Genomic DNA, 20574 nt, shown 5'->3' with positions numbered 1-20574 from the left:
TATTTATTAGCTGAATAGTATTCCATTATGTGGATGTACCATAATTCATTTAACCAATGCTCCCTTTTGTTAGGTTGTTTCTAATGTTTGTTTCTATAAATTACACTTTAATAGACACCTTTGTAGAGAAAGCTTTGCACATGTTCGTGATGTATTTGTTGCTTTCAACTTGCTACTTTCATACGGTAGACAGTCGTTCCGGGTTTGGCCAATAGAGGGCATTTTAGGCTTTCCTTCTCGGGACAAGGCCATAAAGCTTTTTCTACAGTATATAACAAAAATACTGGTTTTATTGTGAAAATGATTCAATTTTGGATCTTCAGTAATAATCAATAAACCCAAAAGGGAGGTTCAAAGTCATTTATTTTTATGTCTAACAGGACTACACACACACACACACACACACACACACACACACACACCCAATACTCAAATAATGAACTGCTTTATTAGTACTTAAACCTAAAATGAATAAAAATGACCTCTTTTGCCCAATTCAGAATAACTAAAGGAGTGTTCTGCTTTATGCAGAGACTGAAATCCCCACAGAAGACTGTTGGATAGTGACAAATATGCAGGAAGGGGAACTCAATGCCGAAAACACTGACCTTGCGGGAGAAAAGGCCAGAATCTGCAGCTCCCTAGACATACAGGTTTGAGGTCCCCACTGAGTGGAATCTTGCCTAGACCATCACCTACCAATCACGTTTTGGGAGGTAATACTGTAAGTTCTGAGAGCTTGAAATAATGGTTTTACGTGCATTTTTCTTGACTTTCACTGAGAGCATATAGTCCCAAGGGCAATGATCTGCCCATACTTCTTGGCACACCCAATTACACCCAGCAAATTACTAAGTACAGGGAGGTACTTAAGTAGTTGTCACTCAATGTTAGTGACAAGTTTCTCTTCTAAGTATAAAGACAGATGATTGCTGAGAGATAGAGTGATGGTGAAGGGTGTAGGCTCTGGAATCAGCTTGCTGGTATTTGTACCCAGACTCTGTCACTGTAAACTGTATTAGGTGCTTTATCTCCCTGAAGCCAATGTTTGTAAAATGTATGTAGTAATGGTACCTCCCTCAGACGGTAAGAGCGAATTAAATGAGTTTAAACATGTAAGGAAGTTAACACAGGGCCTGGAACATGAGAAGCTCTTGATAAATGTTACCAGAATGATGACTTGATTAAGTAACTACTAAGATTTTTTCCCCTTCATTTTTAGGTCCTGTGGTTCTTCTGGCTGATGCCCTCTCCGAGCTCCTCTCGTAGCCACTGAGAAACCAGCTTCTCCCTGGCTTTCAGGTTTCCGGCCATGGCTCTGCTGGCTCCAAGTAGCTCTGGTAGTCACGGGCCACATGCCTACCCTGGTACCTACATAGTTACTGCTTTTTAAATTTTGCTCCAGCCATTTCTTATTTGTTCAGTTGGAATTCCATCAAGTCACAACATTTTACAAATATAGTCGTCTTCAGAGAGGTGATCTACGGTGTCATGTGGAACAGAAATGCTTTTCTTTAAAGGGCTCAAAAAATGTGCTCAGAGCAAAAGAATAAGGGTTTGTGAAAAAAGGAAGGTCAGTAAGGATGGAGGTACCACAGCATCTTCAGACTAGTTGTGCAGTAGTTTCCTCCTTCCTGCATCAGCCAGGCTATACGCTGCGGTTTTCTATCTATTCCTATTCCAGAACACTCTCACCCATTAATAGTGGAGGTGACAGAGGTGGACAGATGTGGGGAATACAAACCATATGTTCCCTTACGGGCAAGTATTGGAGTCAGGATGGGTTAGAGTTTTAAAATGTCCTTCTCTCCCATTATGATGGAGGGGTATGTGACCTCCTCCCTACAGAATTGGTGACATAAGACTCATACAGGAAATAAGAAAAAAAAAAAAGAGAGAGAGAGAGAGAGAGAAAAGAGAAAGTTAAGTTGAAGCTGATTTTATTTCTATTTAGAGGATGGAGCAGTTGAGTAACAAGAAATGGGACTTAAGACAGCTGAGCCCTTAATGAGGCTGGGATTTCCCAGGTAGAGGAGAGAGGGGTTGGGTTTATAGGCACGTGGAAGAAGCAGAGAATGAAGGGAGGTGAGGAGACAAGGAGGAAGTGTACTCGGGTCGTGAGGCTGCACTGCGGAGGCAGAACGGCTTCGATGGTGTGTGCTGGGCACTGGGGAAGAAGGAAGCGTCTCAATAAAGGAGGAACTTGGGACATAGTGCTGAACAGAGAATTGAGCCAGCAGCAGCACTTGTTTTGAGTGAAGGGAACAGGGCTGAGGGAGTGTAGCGGGAGGAATGATATTCAGGTCAGGCTTGGACCTCCATACCTGGTCACCACTCTGGTGCTATCTGAGCGGCCTTGTGTACGTGACCTAAGCCTCTGTTTCCTGTAAAACGATTTGTCAGAACTTTTGGGGAGGACTATCATTCACCAAATATTTTACTGGGTTCCCAAAATGTCTCAGACACTTTGCTGTGTGTCAGGGGTACAAAAATGGATAAGAAAAGACATAGTCTCTGTCTTCCAGGAACTTACCTTCAGTAGAGAAGACAGACAGTAAAAAAGTGAACAACCATTAAAAACTGCAGTGTGATCAGGAGACACTGTGAAGGAAGGTCGGCGGGATGGGCATCCAGTTGTCAGTTCAAGGGGTCAGGGAAAGTCTCTCTGAGGAAATAGAACTTACTGAGACCAGAGTGTTGATAAGGAAGCAATCAGGAAAAGAACATTCCAGGGAGAGGAGTAGTATGTGCAGAGGTAGGAGAAGCTGGAGAAATCTCAGGCAATGCAGGGGCAAGGTGGGGAATGGCACGCGAGGGGATACGGAGGGGCGGATGACACGTGCAGGCGTCTGGGACTGTTCTCAGTGAAATGGTTAAGTGGGAGGGCCACATCCAGATGTGGGTTTTAAAGCTAGTACTGTGCTCTATGCTGAACAGAATCTGACAGGGCAAGAGTAGCAATGGGGATACAGATGAGGAGGCTATCTGCTGCCACAGTCCAGGTGACAGATGGGGAGATCTTAGATTAGGGTGGGGCAGCGGAGCTGGAGGGAAGTGTATGGATTCTAGAAATATTTTGAAGGTAGAATCAAAGATCTCGTATGTTGTTTAGAAGAGGGAGGTAAAGGGTGAAATCAAGTCTGACTCTTAGGCTTCTGGCTTGAACGACTGGGTAGAAAATATAATTACTGAGATGGACGAGACTGGAAGAGGTGTAGTTTTCAGGCCAGCGATGAGAAACCTTGATCAGTGCCTGGCACACAGAAGACGTGCGATAAATGGGAATTACTAATGTTAGCTGGTCATTCTGTATGTTATATCAACGGCTTCTAGAAAACAGCGGGAATCAGTAACTTCTCTGTTCTAAATATAGCATATGTAAGCATGCAGTAGAACAGGATTCAGAAACAAATGATGGTGGCATGGCTCTCTGAAATAAATACAGCAAAAACTTCACCAAGAAATGACGCATAGAGGATGACAGCCAACTGAAGAAACTGGGGTTCATCAGGTCGCCCTCCGAGGTCTTACTGCTTCTCTGAAATCACAGTAATGAAAACGTGTAAGCTACCAGATGCTTCACATTTAAAGCTTTTATTTTGAAAAATAAAATACAAAACTCATTGAGTTGTAAATGTATACGGTAATTCCTCAACTTCCCAGAAATGATACAATGAATTATTTAAATAATTAAGATATTTAGTATTATCCACATCAACACATTTAAACAGGTACAAATGTTCTACAAAACATTAGAACATGTACAGACAATCTATTCCAAGATAAAACTGCCAAATTTCACTTCGAATCCCATTTTTAAACCCTCCCCTTGGAAGTTTGGAATCTGGTAAGAAAATATAAGGACCAGAACAGTTTTAACAGAAAGCACACATCCCTGCTGGGCTCCTTATCTGGCTGTGCATGCGATTCGAATGGAGAGCACAGGCCTCAGGAAACAGACCACTCAGGAAGGCCCAGACGTGTGCTGACATGCCACCCTCAGGGGAGGAGCCTGGCAGAGGAACGGGAGACAGGGCCGGGGCACACACACTCCATGGATCTCAGTGGGGACAGTCAGTCTTGGAAACTTCCCTTCTGTCTTCCTAGGGCAAACAAAAGGAACGTGGTTACAAGTGTGGAGTCACAGTTCCTTCTGCCCCTGCTCCACACCACCTCCTTCCCAGCTGCCGTCCTGGCATATGCCAACTGGATGGGCAGGGGAATCGACAGTTACAAGAATAGCTGCCTCAGATGGAGTGCCTGAGAGACACACTCTCCCTCAGTCTGGGATGCTTTGAGATGCCTGCTAGTAGCTTCATTGTGCAAAACACTCAGAGGGCAGCCAAAGCGAGGGCTGCTCTTGTCCATTTCTAAATGACTGCCACCTGCCACTGAAGCTACTGCAGGGGCACTGGTAGGCACATCCAGTGTCCAGGGGTCCAACATGCTGACTCTTCCTTTGAAAAAGTGGACACTAAGGTTTTAAAGGAAGCTTTGGATAATAACATAGTGACTGCCGTTCAAATGCCAAAGGGATCCAAAAGACAAGACACACTAGTATCTGTCCTGAGATGCTCTGTTGTCTTCCTGGCTTCTCCTGGGTCCTTCTCTCACCGCATGTGGCACCTTCAGACCTTGATACACAAACGAGAATGAAATGCTGCCATGGGGCCAACTTAAAGGCTGGGGTCAACCTGACCAGGCATTCTGTCTCATAAAACAAAGATTGTGCTTTCAGGGATCATTTCTATAGTTTGTTACTAGAGATGTTTCTTTGAACGTGTCTTGTAAAATGGCTGATCAATCAATGAATCCTTGTGTGTATATTTCAGGGAGGGAATTTACAAATTTTGAAAGTATTTTGCATAAACAAATTATCCAAGACCTGACCAATGCTGTAACATGTGCATGCTTGTGGAGTGTAAGTCTGGCACAGCATTTGCTCCTTAGCAAATGGCAGAGCAGTGTCCGTGTGCCTTTGCTCTCTACCATCCATTAACACACAGCAAGGCATAAAAATCTCCTATTCAAATTATTCCATCTCAGTTTTCTCATCGGTACAACAGGGATAACACCAACTACTTGTCAGAATGGTTTGAAACTTGAACAAACTCATTTATATATGTATATTGATATATATACATTTGTCATGGATGTTATATATCATGTATATATTATATATATAAAATGCTTGGTATTTTATGCTTGGTATGGAGTATGCACTCCATACATGGTTATTATATACTATAAAAATAAAACAGCAAGGAAAACTATAAGAAAAAAATCAAATTTTTAAAAATGTTTTCAAGTTCCAAATGACCTAAGGCATCACCATATCATTCAGAGCCAAACAGAATCTAAGAACGGGGGAGACTATAAGCTGAGCAGCCACATCAGGAGATCTGGGCTCAGAAGCCAGCTTTGCCCCTGCACTTGATGGTCACTCAGTTATAAAGGGGGCTAATCAGGCATGGCAGCCCTACCCATACTGTACTGTGTTTCCCCAAAAATAAGACCTAGCCGGACCATCAGCTTTAATGTGTCTTTTGGAGCAAAATTTAATATAAGACCTGGCATTATTATATTTATTATATTATATTATATTATATTATATTATATTATATTATATTATATTATATTATATTATATTATATTATATTATATTATATTACATTACATTATTATATTACATTATATCCCAGTCTTATATTAACTTTTGCTCCAAAAGACGCATTAGAGCTGATTGTCCAGCTAGGTCTTATTTTCGGGGAAACATGGTAGCTTAGCGACAAGAGGTAACGTAGGTTACAAACACAAGCCATCCTAATACACTGAAATCAGCAAAAGGCAGACTTGAAAAACAAGCCAACTAACCCCCCGAAATACAAGTACAAAATTATCTGCATGTCCGGTACACAGAGAAAGCACAGGATGGCAGAGGAAGCACTGGTGTTCTTCAGCTCGGGTTCTCCTACCTGTCATATGACCTTAACAAATAACCTACTCTGCAGGTCAGTTTCCACATCTGCAAACAGAGGGTTGGGATTGTTCTCCAGGTTTCTTTGAGCTAGCATGTTTTATCATTTTGAAAATAACAAGTAACACTGTTAGAGTGCTAACGCAGTTTGCTGAGTGCCACACAGAGCTGACTCCAGCCCAGGCAGACTGACTTCAGAGCTATGTTCACACTCTGGCCACACTGCCCTCCTTGAAAGCCTAAGCAGGGAAACCCCAAAACCTAGCAATGTCCCCCAACGCTCACCTCATGTCTGGAAGAGGTTCCTGGCTCTGCTACTCCACTTGCTCAGTCTGTCAAAAGAAGCAAAAGATGTTTTAAAGTCCTTGAAGTTTGGTCAGCATGAGAAGTAACTGCTCCCATCAAAATAATCAGGGGTAGCTTGCAGGCTCTGATTGTAGACTTTCTAATGAACTCAGTCTGCTACTGCTGTATAATAAAGAATCTGACTGGCCTTTGTCCCTGATTCCTGGTAGGGAGACTACCTCCTTGGAATTTCCTAGTTTACAGGAGTGTCTGTTATTCCTGAGCCCTTTGGATAACACCTGAGTTTACGCTAAGAGACAAGGTGAGTGAGCACCGGGGCTGTTCACCAGAAACACCAACCCTGTGATTGGAGGGCTGGGGTGCAGCCAGCCCAACCACGGGGTAAGGGGTACTGACTGAGGATTGAAATCAATCACATGGCCAATGACTCAATCACTCATGCTGATGCAATTAGACCCCAGTAAAAACTCTGGATGCCAAAGTTCAATGGAGCTTACTGGCTGGTGAACACAGTGGTATGCCGGGAGGGAGAAGTACCTGATTCAATGGAAAACAGGCACAGAAATTCTGTGTTTAAGACCCTCCCAGACCTTGTCCTATTGTGTCTCTTCATTTGGCTAGTCCTGATTTGTATCTTTTATAAACATAAAACTGTAATAGTTACTTACGGTGTTTTCCCTGAGTTCTGGGAGCCATTCTAGCTAAGTATCAAACCTGAAGGTTCTGTAGGCTTCAGTTTTCCATGTATTACAAGTTAAACCAGTCTTTTATAGGCTCCTTTTCTAAGTATGCGTGTGGGATGCATTAAGTAAAACAACCCGAATAAGGGGCTTGGAGTGCCTCTAACACGTTTTGCCCAATTTTTAAAAATCTTTTTCTTATTGATTTGTAGAAAGCATCTATATTCCACAGATGAATCATTTGTTTCAATATTTTATCCCACTTATGGCATACATTTTTGCATTCTTTATGATGCTTTCTAATAAATAAACATTCTCAATTTTAATGCAGTCCATCTTATCCATTTTAAAATTAATGGTTACTGTTTTTAATGACTTGTTTAAGAAATCCTTTCCTCTTAAGGTCCAAAAGATAATCTCCTTTATTGTATCCTAAAAACTGTATTATTTTGCCTTTCACATTTAGGTCTATAATCCACCTGACAATGATTTTGTGTATGCTATGAAGCAGAGGTGTTCCTTTAGTTCTAGTCTTAAATGCGCCTTCTTGACTCCTTCAGACTTATTATACAAACAGCCTTTGGATTTGACATTCCTTCAAGACTCTGCCTTTTGGATTATTCTCTGGCTCCAATTGCCACAGCATGTAAGTTAGTGACAGCCTGTTCACGAATCCACCCAGGTTTCTGGAACATCACGCCCAGTATAGGCTCAGGGCCTTGCAACCCCGAATCTGCAAAAGTTGATTAGTCTTTTCGCTAGATCAGGAGTTCCTTGAGAAGATTTTCATTGTTATTGTTAATTTTTAAATTTTTTCAATTATAGTTGACATACAATATTATATTAGTTTCAGGTGTACAACATTTATATAACTTACAAAGTGATCACCCCAATAAATCTAGTCCCCATCTGACACCATACACAGTTATTACAATATTATTGACTATATTCTCTATACTGTACTTTACATCCCTGTGACTATTTTGTAACTACCAATTTGCCTTTCTTAATCCCTTCACCTTTTTTACCCTAACCCTCAATCCCCTTCCCATATGGCAATCATCAATTTGTTCTCTGTATCTATGAGTTTGCTCTGCTTGGTTTGTTCATTTATCTTGTTTATTAGATTCTACATATAAGTGAAATCATGTGATATTTGTCTTTCTCTGTCTGACTTATTTCACTTAGCATAATATCCTCTAGGTCCATCCATACTGCCACAAATAGCAAGATTTCCTTCTTTTTTGTGGACAAGTAATATTCCACTGTGTGTGTGAGATGTGTGTGTGTGTGTGTGTGTGTGTGTGTGTGTGTGTGTGTATTCAGATCTTTACCCAATTGTCTATTGATAGACACTTAGGTTGCTTCCATATATTGGCTATGTAACTAGTGCAGCAGTGAACACAGGGGTGCATATGTATTTTTGAATTAGTTTTGGATTTCTTCAGATAGATACCTAGGAGTGGATAGATACCCAGGAGTGGAACTGCTGGCTCATAAGGTAGTTTTCTTTTTAATTTGTTGAGGAACCTCCATACTGTTTTCCATAGTGGTTGCACCAATCTGCAATCCTGACAGCGTACAAGGGTTCCCTTTTTACTACACCCTCGCCAACACTTGTTGTTTGTTGATATATTGATGATAGCCATTCTGACAAGTGTGAGGGGATATCTCTTTGTGGGTTTTATTTGCATTTTTCTGATGATTAGTGATGTTGAGCACCTTTTTACATGTCTGTTGGCCATCCGTATGTCCTCTTTGGAGAAATGTCTATTTAGGTCCTCTGCCCATTTCTTAATTGGATTGTTTGTTTTTTTGTTGTTGAGTTGTATGAGTTCCTTATATAGTTTGGATATTACCCCTTATCGGATATATTGTTGGCAAGTACTTTCCCTGAGAAGATCTTTTTTTCTTGACTCCTGAGGACTTGCTCCTCTTTCTCACCCATAGCAGAAATTCAGTAAACATTTGTTGAAAAATTGAAATGAATGTATGGATGGATTAAAATTAAATTATGCTAATATGAATATGCCTTGAAAGTAGTTTGAAATTCTCCAGTAATATGTACATATGGCTGACTGTTATCAGACAAAGGTCTATGAAGACAGCCTTCAACTCCGGTGAGACACAGCTTTGGTGTCTCTAGTGAGAGCCCCGCCACTCACTGCAGGCTTGCTTCCGGCAACACAACTTCACATGGTTTGTCAGGTGATATGTTTCCCTCACAACCCACACCTGAAACACTTCTGAATGCGGAGTTCAGTGCTAAGTCTTCATTTCCTATTAACAAGCTAATCACTGACAGCAGCAGCCTGGAGGCAATATGTATTATTACTATGCTAGAAAGGTAAGTCTTCTGCTGGGCTCAAGCAGTAGTTATCAATTTTTCCCCACTGATATAAAAAAATGGCAGGTGAGGCTCAGGTGCAGGACACTCTGGGCTATTCTAAGCAGATCAGCCATAATACGATCTGTTTCTCTTCAGCTCAATAAGCAGTATTGGAACCTGAGTAAGTGAGACTGTGACAAGAATAACTCTGGATGTTTTAAAATTATTTTTTAAAAAGTAAAAGAGGGGAGGGGGTTGGGGAGCTGGGTGAAGAGGGAAAGGGATTAAAAAATACAAATTGATAGTTACAAAATAGTCCAGAAGCAATGTGTGACACGGAGCATTGTCATGACAGAGGATGATTTATGGCACACTTTAAAACACACCTTCTGTCAACCGTAGCTCACACCCAACTGACTGCACCGAACAAGTTGAAACTTGTCACACACACTGTCACACACTGTTACTAAGGTTCAACGCCCTGCTTCCTGTATTGGATGACACTCAGCAGCAACATTCACTGTATTTTGGTGATCATAACAGAAAAGCTCCATGTCACACATTGCTTCTGGCATGGCAATTTCTGTCAAATAAAAACATTAGGATTTGTCCTCATCCACCTTATTCACCGATCTGGCACCGTGTGACTTCTGGCTCTTCCCCAAAGTCAAAATGATTCAGGACATGGAGGTAGCCATGAGAGTGCAACTAAAGACACTCATGAAAAGGACTTCTAGAACTGCTTCAGAAAGTGGCAAGAACAATTGGATAAGTGTGCTCAAAGCGGGGGGGATTATTGTGAGGGGGGATTAACGGCAATGTGTCTTTTACTGTAATAACTTTTTAAATTTAAACATTCACCGTAGTTTTTGATCACACTTTGTCGTATAATGTATTCACAAGCCCTCTAGACTCCAAATGAAAAAAGTTAAAAGGCCATGAATATATACGTAATAAGAACAAGGGTGGCTGTACATTTTTATTTCCTGTAGATGCCAGAGCCTGGAGCAGGTACACATAACAGGCTCCTTATTTGTGGAGTACTGTGTAGCCTGGAAGATCCCTAGCAATCAGATTTTAGTTACTATAAAGTATTTCCCTAGTTTTAGAAGACACGGCTCTCTGAAATTAAGACCGTGTTAAATTATTAAAACCAACAGTTACCAGAGGCATTATCTATATCACTTTAACGCAAGAGCTCATCTATTACACAGCCAGAGAAGGAAACAGACACAGTACCTGAGGTTTTTCTTTAAGAAATTCAGGTAGCTGAAATTCTCCTTTATAGACCTGGAAAAATAAAGCCAAGTGTGAGTTTAAGGAAACAGTGCGGCTGTCATCACTTCAGAATGCCTGCAGTCCCTGATGTGCACGCGCATGCGAATGTGCTAGCTGCATTCTTGGGCGGTTCAGGATGGAGGGAAGCCATTCAAGAGCAGCCAGAGCTGAAGGACTGAGTGAAAGCCCCATTCACTCTGATTCCACCTGCCTGGGTGCTTCCAAATGTGGGGCGGCTGGGAGAGGGATCAGAGTATGTGAAGGAGAAAAAACAGCATCCCAACATTCCAAGTGCCAATCATTTCAGCTGAGAGAAAGCAAACTCTAAGGCGTCTCTTTCAAGCAACCAACACAGAATTGCCACAATATAGGAAGAGGTTCCTGAATTCCTTTTGAAATCTCCAACCTTAAAACCCTGGATTGAAACCAACTTTTCTCAATGTTCCCAATAGTCCCATAATAATTTGAATATTAGATGATTCTTAAAATGATAAATACTTTTAATGTCATAAAATATCATAATTAAAATTTCATTCTTTTCTCTACATAAAATTATGTTTCTAATACCATCAATTAGGAAATCATTTTTAAAATACAATTTATAATAACATAAAAAACCCACCAAATCTCTAGGAATAAATCTAATAAAAGATTTATAATACAGAAAACTATAAAACATTATTGAGAGAAATTAAAGACCAAGGAGACAGAGAGACATACTACTTTCAGGGATTGGAAGATTCAATATAGTAAATATGTCCATTCTCCTCAAAGGATTTCCAATCAAAATTCTAGTACGCTTTTTTTGGGAGGGAAAGGTGTAATTTCAAGCTGATTTTAAAAGTTATGTGGAAATGCATAAGGCCAAAAAGAATCAAAGTAATCTTAAAAAGAAGAACAAAGAGGGAGAGTGCTTATTCTACCACATATTAAGACATTAACATAGTTATAATTAAGCAATATTATAAAGCTATATATCTCTATATACATATATACGGTGTTTCCCTGAAAATAAGACCTACTTGGACAATCAGCTCTAATGAGTCTTTTGGAGCAAAAATGAAAATAAGTCCTATGTGAACAATCAGTTCTAATGAGTCTTTATATTAATATCTTAACATAAGATATTAATTTTTGCTCCTATTAATTTTTGCTCCAAAAGACTCATTAGAGCTGATTGTCCAGGTAGGTCTTATTTTCAGAGAAACACGGTACCAGCTATCAAGAGAGTAAGGTTTTGACAAAGATATTAAGGAAACAGAATGAAGAGTCCAGAAATAGACCCTTCAAACCAAGTACAGATGTTTGGTTTAAGACAAAGGTGGTGATTAAGGCAGTGCAATTAGAATGAATGAATGAATGAATAATAAATGTGTTTTATGTATATATGAGATACTATACAGCAATGAAAAATAACTACCACTCTACCAACCACGTAGATGAATCCCAAGACACAATGGTAAGGGGGAAAGCCAGACCCCACAAAATAATATAATACACATATCCATTTAAAACTTCTAAAGCTCATAAATAGGCAAAACAACCCTATGATGTTAGAAATCAGGGTACTGTTTACTCTGGGGAAGAGGGAGGTGGTGTGATGGAGATGCAGGAGCTTTCCGGGGTGCTGGTGATTCTGTTTTGATATGGGTACAGATTATGAAGGTGTGTTCATTTTATGACCATTTATTGAACTATGATTTTTGTACTTTGCTGTATGTATGTTATGTACCTCAATGACAAAATTGAATAAATTAAGCCAGTAGGAGCTTAATGCTAAAAATTTAACACACACACACACACACACACACAGACTAAGTACAAAAATAAGTGAAGAAGGTCTCCATTGGCACAATCTGGTAACTGCTGGACTCGAGAAACTACAGTAAGAAGCTATGGATTGTTATTGGAAAGGAGTCACTGGATAGTCCCTCAGAACACAGTGACATCTTCTAAAGGTGAATCCTAAAGCTCATGAGCCTAAAGAAGTTTTACTTGCTTACAAGACAAGTGACCCACTTCTAAAAGCAGCAGCATTCCTTCTGAGATTCAGAGAATGAATTTTTTTTTTCCTGTCTCCTTCTCTGCAATTTCTAAAACCTGGCCTATTCTTTGGGGTCTCTGCTACAATCCTAGGAAGCTTAAATAAAGCAGAGATATCAGACTTGTGGGTAAGGCATTTCTTCAAAGACGCATCACACTGGAAGCTGAAGTGGATGTGGGATGACAACACTGCAGCGGTTGGGAGTGTCTCAGAAGCGACTACCATCTTTCATACCCTCAAGTGGTCCCAGGTCACTTGGCGACTGGCTTAGCTGCTCTGTAAAGAATCTGCATGTAAGAATATTGTTTGCTGTACCCTAACACCACAGTTCAGAGATTATTCCAGCTTCCTTCCCCCCACCCAACTTATTGAGATATAATTGACATATAACACTGTCTTGCTGTTCTAGCTCTCTGCAAACCCTGCAAGCTGTGCATCATGTAACCCTGACTTCCACTGCATCTGTCTACTGTCTGTGGGGCAAGCAGACACGACATCTGGTACTGAGACTCAGCCACTACGACGGTCTTGTCAACTCCCATGATCTCTTGAGGGAGGTATTATTATCTTTTTAGAGATAAAGCAACTGAGGCACAGAGAAATTAAGTAATTTGTCTAATGTAGTGAAATAGGAAGTCACTAAGTACCAGCACCAGACTTCCATTTTAAAAGGATTATCCTTGGTCACCCCAATAGATTAAATAAATACATAGATATTTAAAAAATAAATATAAAAGAGAAAAAATAAAAGGATTGCCCAAATTACTCTGTAGACTGTAGTATGGAAGCTACATCCGTAATCCAAACAAGAAAGAATGACAAGGGGGTAGTAGTGGAGGTAGGTTTGTAGATTTTTTTTTCTAATTATATCTAGATTTCCTAACAGACTAGATATGGGATATGACAGAACAGAGGAAAGTCAAGGATGACTCCAAGGTTTTTGGCTTAAGCAACTACCAACTGGAAATGTGAAGTTGCCATCAAGTCAATGGGAAAGTTCTGTGTACAGCATTTTTCAGAAGACCAGTCATTCAGTTTTTGGTATATTAAGCCTGAGATGTGTCTTAGACAATAAATGAAAATGTCAAGTAGCCAGATGGATATACAATTCTGGAGTTCATGGAGGAGCTCTGGGCTGGGATATATAAATTTGAGAATCACGAACTTACAGGCAGTATGTAAAGTCTTTATACCTGAGGAGATAACCCAGGGGCTCAGGGTAGATAGAGAAAAGCAGAGGACTTAAGACTGGGATATGGGGGGCGACCAGATGGCTCAGCTGGTAAGAGCATGAGCTCTCAACAACAAGGTTGCCAGTTCAATTCCCACATGGGATGGTGGGCTGTGCCCCCTGCAACTAAAGATTCAAAATGGCGACTGGACTTGGTGCTGAGCTGCGCCCTCCACAATTAGATTGAAGGACAACGACTTGGATGGGCCCTGGAGAAACATACTGTCCCCCAATAATGGGCCCTGGAGAAACATACTGTCCCCCAATAAAATGTGTATATATATATACCCTCAAGTGGTATATATATATATATACCACTTTTTTCATATATATATATGAAAAGACTATGAGATATGGGGACATTCTAACATTAAGAGGGCAGGAAGAAGAATCAGCAAAGAGGACTAAGAAGCTATGAATGACATAGAAGAAAAAATTTTAAAAGTGGTATCCTAGAAGCCAAGTGAAGGAAACATCAAGGAGGGAGTAATTGATTGTACTGAAAGAGGCTGGGAGATAAAATAATAATTGACCACTGGATATAGTAATGTGAAGGTCATTGTGGCCTTGAGAAAAGCAAATTATGGAGAATGGTAGTTGTGAAATTCTGAACAGAGTTGATGTAAGATAGAATAAAGGGGGAGGAATTGGAGACAGAGTACAGAAAACTTGAGTTTTGATGTAAAGGCAAGCAAAGAAATGAAATGGCAGCGATAGGTTAACTGGGATCAAAACTGTGTGCCTGTGCATGTGGATGTGTGTGTATTAAGATAGAAAAACTAAGGTCACATTTGTTGACAGGAAAGAGCCTGCTGGAGAGCAAAATTTGATGATGCAGAAGACATGGAGAGATGGGCTGGGCACACATGGGGAGGAAATACGTTCAGATCGGAGCATAGATGTTTACATCTGTTACACAGACTTTGTATTACCATAGATGAGGATATCAGGTCTGAAACACACCCTCCCTCTAGTCTCTCAAAAATTACGTATTTTGCCATGTATAATGCGTACTTTTTTGACCAAATTTGTGAAGGAAAAGTAAGGATTCACATTATACACGGATAGTACTAATTCTGTATCTATATAAATGTTTTAAATTCTTTTATCTATCCTTATGAGTTAAAAGTGTAACTCTAGAAATCAATAACGATATCCATATGCAAAATAATACCTTGAAATATGATAATCGCTTTTGTTGAACTTACGACGAACTTGCAGTGACAAAGAGTTCTTGGCCTTCCATAATGCATAAATATCCTAAATTTGTAACCGGTACATAAAACTTCTTGTACCTTGTATCTGTTCTTGTTTTGTAATTATTTGTTACATAAAATTTCTTGTCCCACAGATGTTAAAAATAATAAAAGCTAAAACTCCTTTATAATAAAAAAACAAGTACCTAAATGTAAACAAGTAAAAATTAGAATTAATAAATTAAAAGAGGAGAGACGTCATCAAAATGGAGGTATTGGGTGAGCCCTCATAAAGCTCAACTAGAATTTACAACTAATATAGAACAATAACTCCACAAAGGACTCCCGGCACAGCAGACAGACAAGACGAAAAGGCTCACTACTGAATTCACCTCCAGGTGGACGAATCGCGTGAGCGGGGAGGAGGGAAGGGAGAAGTGTGGGGACAGAGCCGTGCGGGCGCAGTACGTAGACTCGGAGCTCAATGCTCCGAGCTCGCTGCATCCCGGAACTACCACAGCTGCGGGAGAGAGAACTCGGACTGCTAGGCCTCCGCTTATGGCCCACAGGGCTGAGGGGACAGCATATAACATGGCTGTACTCAAAGTTCATGGGAGAGACATCGGAGAAAAGACTGAGGGAAGAAGGCTGAAAACAGGGGTTTAAGCCCTCACTGCCTAGCAGAGAACGGAAGCCTTAGGCACTGAGACTAGCCGCCCCCTCTCTACCCTCCCAGAGCTCACCGCGCCCCCACCTGCCCGGTGCTAGAAGCTGAACAATAGCAGTGTCAGATCAAAATAACAGAATATTTGCTGTTCTGAGAACAGTGCACCGCAGACACAGATTCACAGCTCAACTAGTTCCGGTAAAGGGGAGGGAGCTGTGGAAGCAGGACGGCGGTGGTGGTCGCTGCCATTGCTCTGGGCCACCTCTCACAATTCACCCCGACCCTGGCCACACCTATCTGGGTAGATTCCTGCAGGAGTAAACAGAACTGCTGAAACATATGGGCTCTGAATCTTGTACAGGAAGAGCTTTGGAACTTCAAGAGCTCTTTGCATACCAATATGGATGCTGCGCCCTGTGACCTAAGCGAACTATTACAGAGGAGAAGCCTGTCTCCCAGGGAACCCCCCATTGTGTGAGAAGCTGGAATACTGCAGAGAAAACATAGCATACCATGTGAGAGAGAGAGAAAAAAAAAGGCTGCAGTCAGAGAAAAAAATGAAACATTCTACCAAAAAGTATTGGGAAAAAAAAAAAAGACCTCTTCCTATCAACCTGTTGCAGAAGCCACTCCTGTAGATGTCTAGCAAGAGAAATAGTAAATCAGTAAATGCAATGAATAACCAATGCAACAAGACAGCACAGAAAGAAAAAGTCTCCAGAAAAGGAACTTAAATATGGAAATATGTCACTTAAGTGACAGAGAATTCAATTGCAGTTCTGAAAAAACTCAACGAGATGCAAGAAAACACAGAAAGGCAGTTTAATGAACTCAGAAACACAATTAAAGCACACCAAGAGTATTTTTCGAAAGAGATTGAAATTTTTAAAAAGAACCAAATAGAATTTCAGGAGACTGAGAACTCAATAGAAGAAATTAAGAATGAAATAACCAGCTTAGGTAGTAGAGTTGACAGATGGGAGGAAAGAATCACTGACATCGAAGACAGAAACTTGGAAATTACACAGACGGAAGAAGAAAGAGACTTGAGACTTAAAAAAAATGAAAGAACTCTACAAGAACTTTCTGACTCCATCAGAAAGACCAATATGAGAATAATGGGCATATCATAAGAAGAAGAAAGAGAGAAGAGAAAAGAAAATATATTCAAATTGTCGATGAGAACTTCCCAAACTTGCGGATAAAACTGGATCTTCAAATACAAGAAGCAAAGAGAAAACCTAATTACCTCAATCCCAAAAGGCCTTATCCAAGACACATTGTATTGAAGCTGTCTAAAATCAACGCCAAAGAAAGAATCCTCAAGGCATCCAGGGAAAAGAAGACGGTAACATACAAAGGAAAGCCCATTACATTATTATCAAATTTTTCAGCAGAAACTCTACAAACCAGAAGGGAGTGGAACCAAGTATTCAAATTATTGAAAGAAACAAATTATGAGCCAAGAATGATATATCCAGCAAAGATATCTTTTAGATATGCAGGAAGAATAAAGACTTTTCCAGACATACAGAAGCTGAGGGAATTTTCTAATACACGACCTGCACTACAAGAAATACTAAAAGAGGCTATTCGACCACCATCAACAGGGACAATTTCTGGCAACCGAAACATAAAAAGGGGGAGAGTAAAGGCCTGAACAGAAATATAGGAATGGAGAAAGTAAACGTGCTGAACAAACTGCAATACTGTAAATATCAAACTTTCTTGTACATAAACTTAAGGGTAACCACTCAAAAAAAGACCCAGAACTGAAATATATACTGTAATAGAGGAAGAAACAGAGAGAAACATCATAGAATACCACCACACAGAAATAAGACAACAACAAAAAGGCAAAGACACAATGGAGACACGGCCTTACATGAAAATTAAAGATTGAATGACAGAAAATCCTCACATATCAATAATCACCCTAAATGTAAATGGATTGAACTCACCAATAAAAAGGCACAGAGTACCAGATTGGATGAAAAAACTAAACCCAACCATATGCTGTCTCCAAGAGACACATCTCAGCTACAAAAACAAGCACAGACTCAAAGTGAAAGGGTGGAAATTGACACTCCAAGCAAATGCTACCTAGAGAAAATCAGGAGTAGCCATAATGATATCAGATGAAACAGACTTCAGGGTGAAAAAGATAACAAGAGACAAAGATGGACATTTCATAATGGTAAAGGGGACTATACAACAAGAACACATAACAGTCATCAATATTTATGCCCCCAATCAGGGAGCACCAAAATATACCAAGCAACTACTAACAGAACTAAAGGGAGAAACTGACCAAAACACAATTATACTAAGGGACTTAAATACATCATTGACAGCTATGGATAGATCATCCAAACAGAAAATAAATAACGAAATAGCAGCCATAAATGACACATTAGATGAAATGGACATCATAGACATTTATAGAGCACTTCATCCTAAAACATCACACTATACATTCTTTTCTAGTGTACATGGAACATTCTCAAGGATAGTCCACATATTGGGACATAAAATCAGCCTCAGCAAATTTAAGAAGATTGAAATCATACCAAGCAGATTCTCTGATCACAAGGCTTTAAAATTGGATATCAACTGCAAAGAGAAAGCAGGAAAAAACACAAAATACCTGGAGATTAAACAACATCCTTTCAAAGAATGACTGGGTCAAAGAAGAAATTAGAGGAGAGATCAAAAGATACATTGAAACAAATGACAACGAAAATACATCCTAGCAAAATTTTTGGGATGCAGCAAAAGCAGTTTTAAGAAGGAAATTTATATCATTACAGGCCTATCTCAAGAAACAAGAAAAATCCCAAATAAATAACCTCATGTTACACCTTAAAAAACTAGAAGAAGAAGAAGAAGTGAAATCCAGGTCAGCAGAAGAAAGGAAATAAAAATCAGAGCAGAACTAAATGAAATAGAGAACAAAAAGACAATAGAAAAAACTAATGTGACAAAGAGCTGGTTCTTTGAAAAGATTAACAAAATTGACAATCCCTTGGCCAGACTCACTAAGATAAAAAGAGAGAAGACACTAATTAACAAAATCAGAAATGATAAAGAGGAAGTTATCACGGACATCACAGAAATACAAAGGAGCATACAAGAATACTATGAAGGACTATATGGCACCAAATTCAATAACTTAGAAGAAATGGACAAGTTCTTAGAAACATATAGCCTCCCAAGGCTGAACCATGAAGAACTAGAAAATCTGAACAATCGATCACCAGTAACAAAATTGAATTAGTCATCCAAAACCTTCCCAAAAGCAAAAGTCCGGGACCAGATGGCTTCACTAGTGAATTCTACCAAACCTTCAAACAGGATCTAATACAAATCCTGCTCAAACTCTTCCAAAAAATTGAAGAAGAGACAGTACTCCCTAACTCGTTATATGAGGCCAACATTACCCTGATACCAAAACCTGGTAAGGACAACACAAAAAAGAAAATTACAGACCAATATCTCTGATGAATACAGATGAAAACTTCTAAAGAAAATTCTAGCAAATCGAATACAACAATGCATTAAAAAGATTACTCATCACGACCAAGTGGGGTTCATCCCCAGGGCACAAGGATAGTTCAACATCCGTCAATGTGATACATCCGTCAATGTAATCCATCAATGTGATACATCACATAAACAAAATAAAGGACAAAATCATATGATTATAACAATTGATGCAGAAAAAGAATTTGACAAGATACAACATCCATTTATGATTAAAACCCTTAATAGGTATAGAAGGAAAATACCTTAACATAATAAAAGCCATACATGACAAGCCCTCAGCTAATCTCATAATTAATGGTGAAAAACTGAAACCCTTAGCTCTACGTTCAGGAACACGACAGGGCTGTCCCCTACCACCTCTGCTTTTCAACATAGTGTTGGAAGTCCTTGCCAGAGCAATCAGGCAAGAAAAGGAAATAAAAGGCATCCAAATTGGGAATGAAGAAGTTAAATTGTCACTCTTTGCAGATGACATGATGCTATACATAGAAAACCCTAAAGACTCCACCAAAAAGGTATTAGAAACAATCAATGAATACAGTAAAGCTGCTGGCTACAAAACCAACGTACAAAAGTCCATTGCATTCCTATATACTAACAATGAAATCTCAGGAAAAGAAATACAAAAAACAATTCCTTTTGCAATTACAGCAAAAAGAATAAAATACTTAGGAATAAACGTAAGCAAGGATTGAAGGACCTAACAGCTGAAAACTATAAGACATTTTTGAAAGAAATTGAAGAAGACACAAAGAAATGGAAAGACATTCCGTGCTCATGGATTGGAAGAATCAACATAGTTAAAATCCCCATATTACCCAAAGCAATATACAGATTTAATGCAATCCCTATCAAAATCCCAATGGCATTTTTTAAAGAAATAGAACAAAAAATCATCAGATTTGTTGGAACCACAAAAGACCCCGAATAGCCAAAGGAATCTTAAGAAAAAAGAACACTACTGGAGGTATCGCACTCCCTGACTTTAGCTTGTACTACAGGTGTAAAATAATAAAAACAGCATGGTATTGGCAGAAAAACAGACACATAGACCAATGGAATAGAATTGAGAACCCAGAAATAAAACCACATAAATATGGACAGATAATTTTTGACAAAGAAGCTGAAAACATACAATGGAAGAAAGACAGCCTCTTCAATAAACGGCGCTGGCAGAATTGGATAGCCACGTGCAGAAGAATGAAACTGGACTGCTATCTGTCACCATGTGCCAAAATTAAATCAGAATGGATCAAAGACTTAAGCATAAGACCTGACACAATAAACTGCATAGAAGAAAACATAGGTACTAAACTTACG

At 39.6% G+C, this 20574-nt stretch overlaps 1 protein-coding gene across 6 annotated transcripts in view; it reads right to left on the bottom strand.

The window, feature by feature from the left end:
- Positions 1-1925: 1925 nt before the first annotated feature.
- TPST1 (tyrosylprotein sulfotransferase 1) overlaps positions 1926-20574 on the bottom strand; it is a 186580-nt gene continuing 167931 nt past the window's right edge. For 3 of the 6 annotated variants that reach the window (XM_081053038.1, XM_081053037.1, XM_081053039.1), the window contains 3 exons: positions 10532-10582; positions 6263-6309; positions 3565-4103 (listed from right to left, as the gene is read on the bottom strand). In XM_081053038.1, coding sequence (XP_080909164.1) covers positions 6292-6309; positions 10532-10582 — 69 coding nt within the window. In that variant the 3' untranslated portion in view covers positions 3565-4103; positions 6263-6291. Of the gene's footprint in view, positions 4104-6262; positions 6310-10531; positions 10583-20574 lie in introns of all 6 variants that reach the window. The other 3 variants (XM_081053036.1, XM_081053041.1, XM_081053040.1) reach the window with 3 other exon arrangements.

Source organism: Rhinolophus hipposideros, assembly GCF_964194185.1.
Source record: "Rhinolophus hipposideros genome assembly, chromosome: 7".
In the NCBI taxonomy this organism is placed as follows: Eukaryota; Metazoa; Chordata; class Mammalia; order Chiroptera; family Rhinolophidae; genus Rhinolophus; species Rhinolophus hipposideros.
The sequence above is the reverse complement of the archived record's forward strand: the minus strand, read 5'-3'. Positions and strand labels throughout refer to the sequence as shown.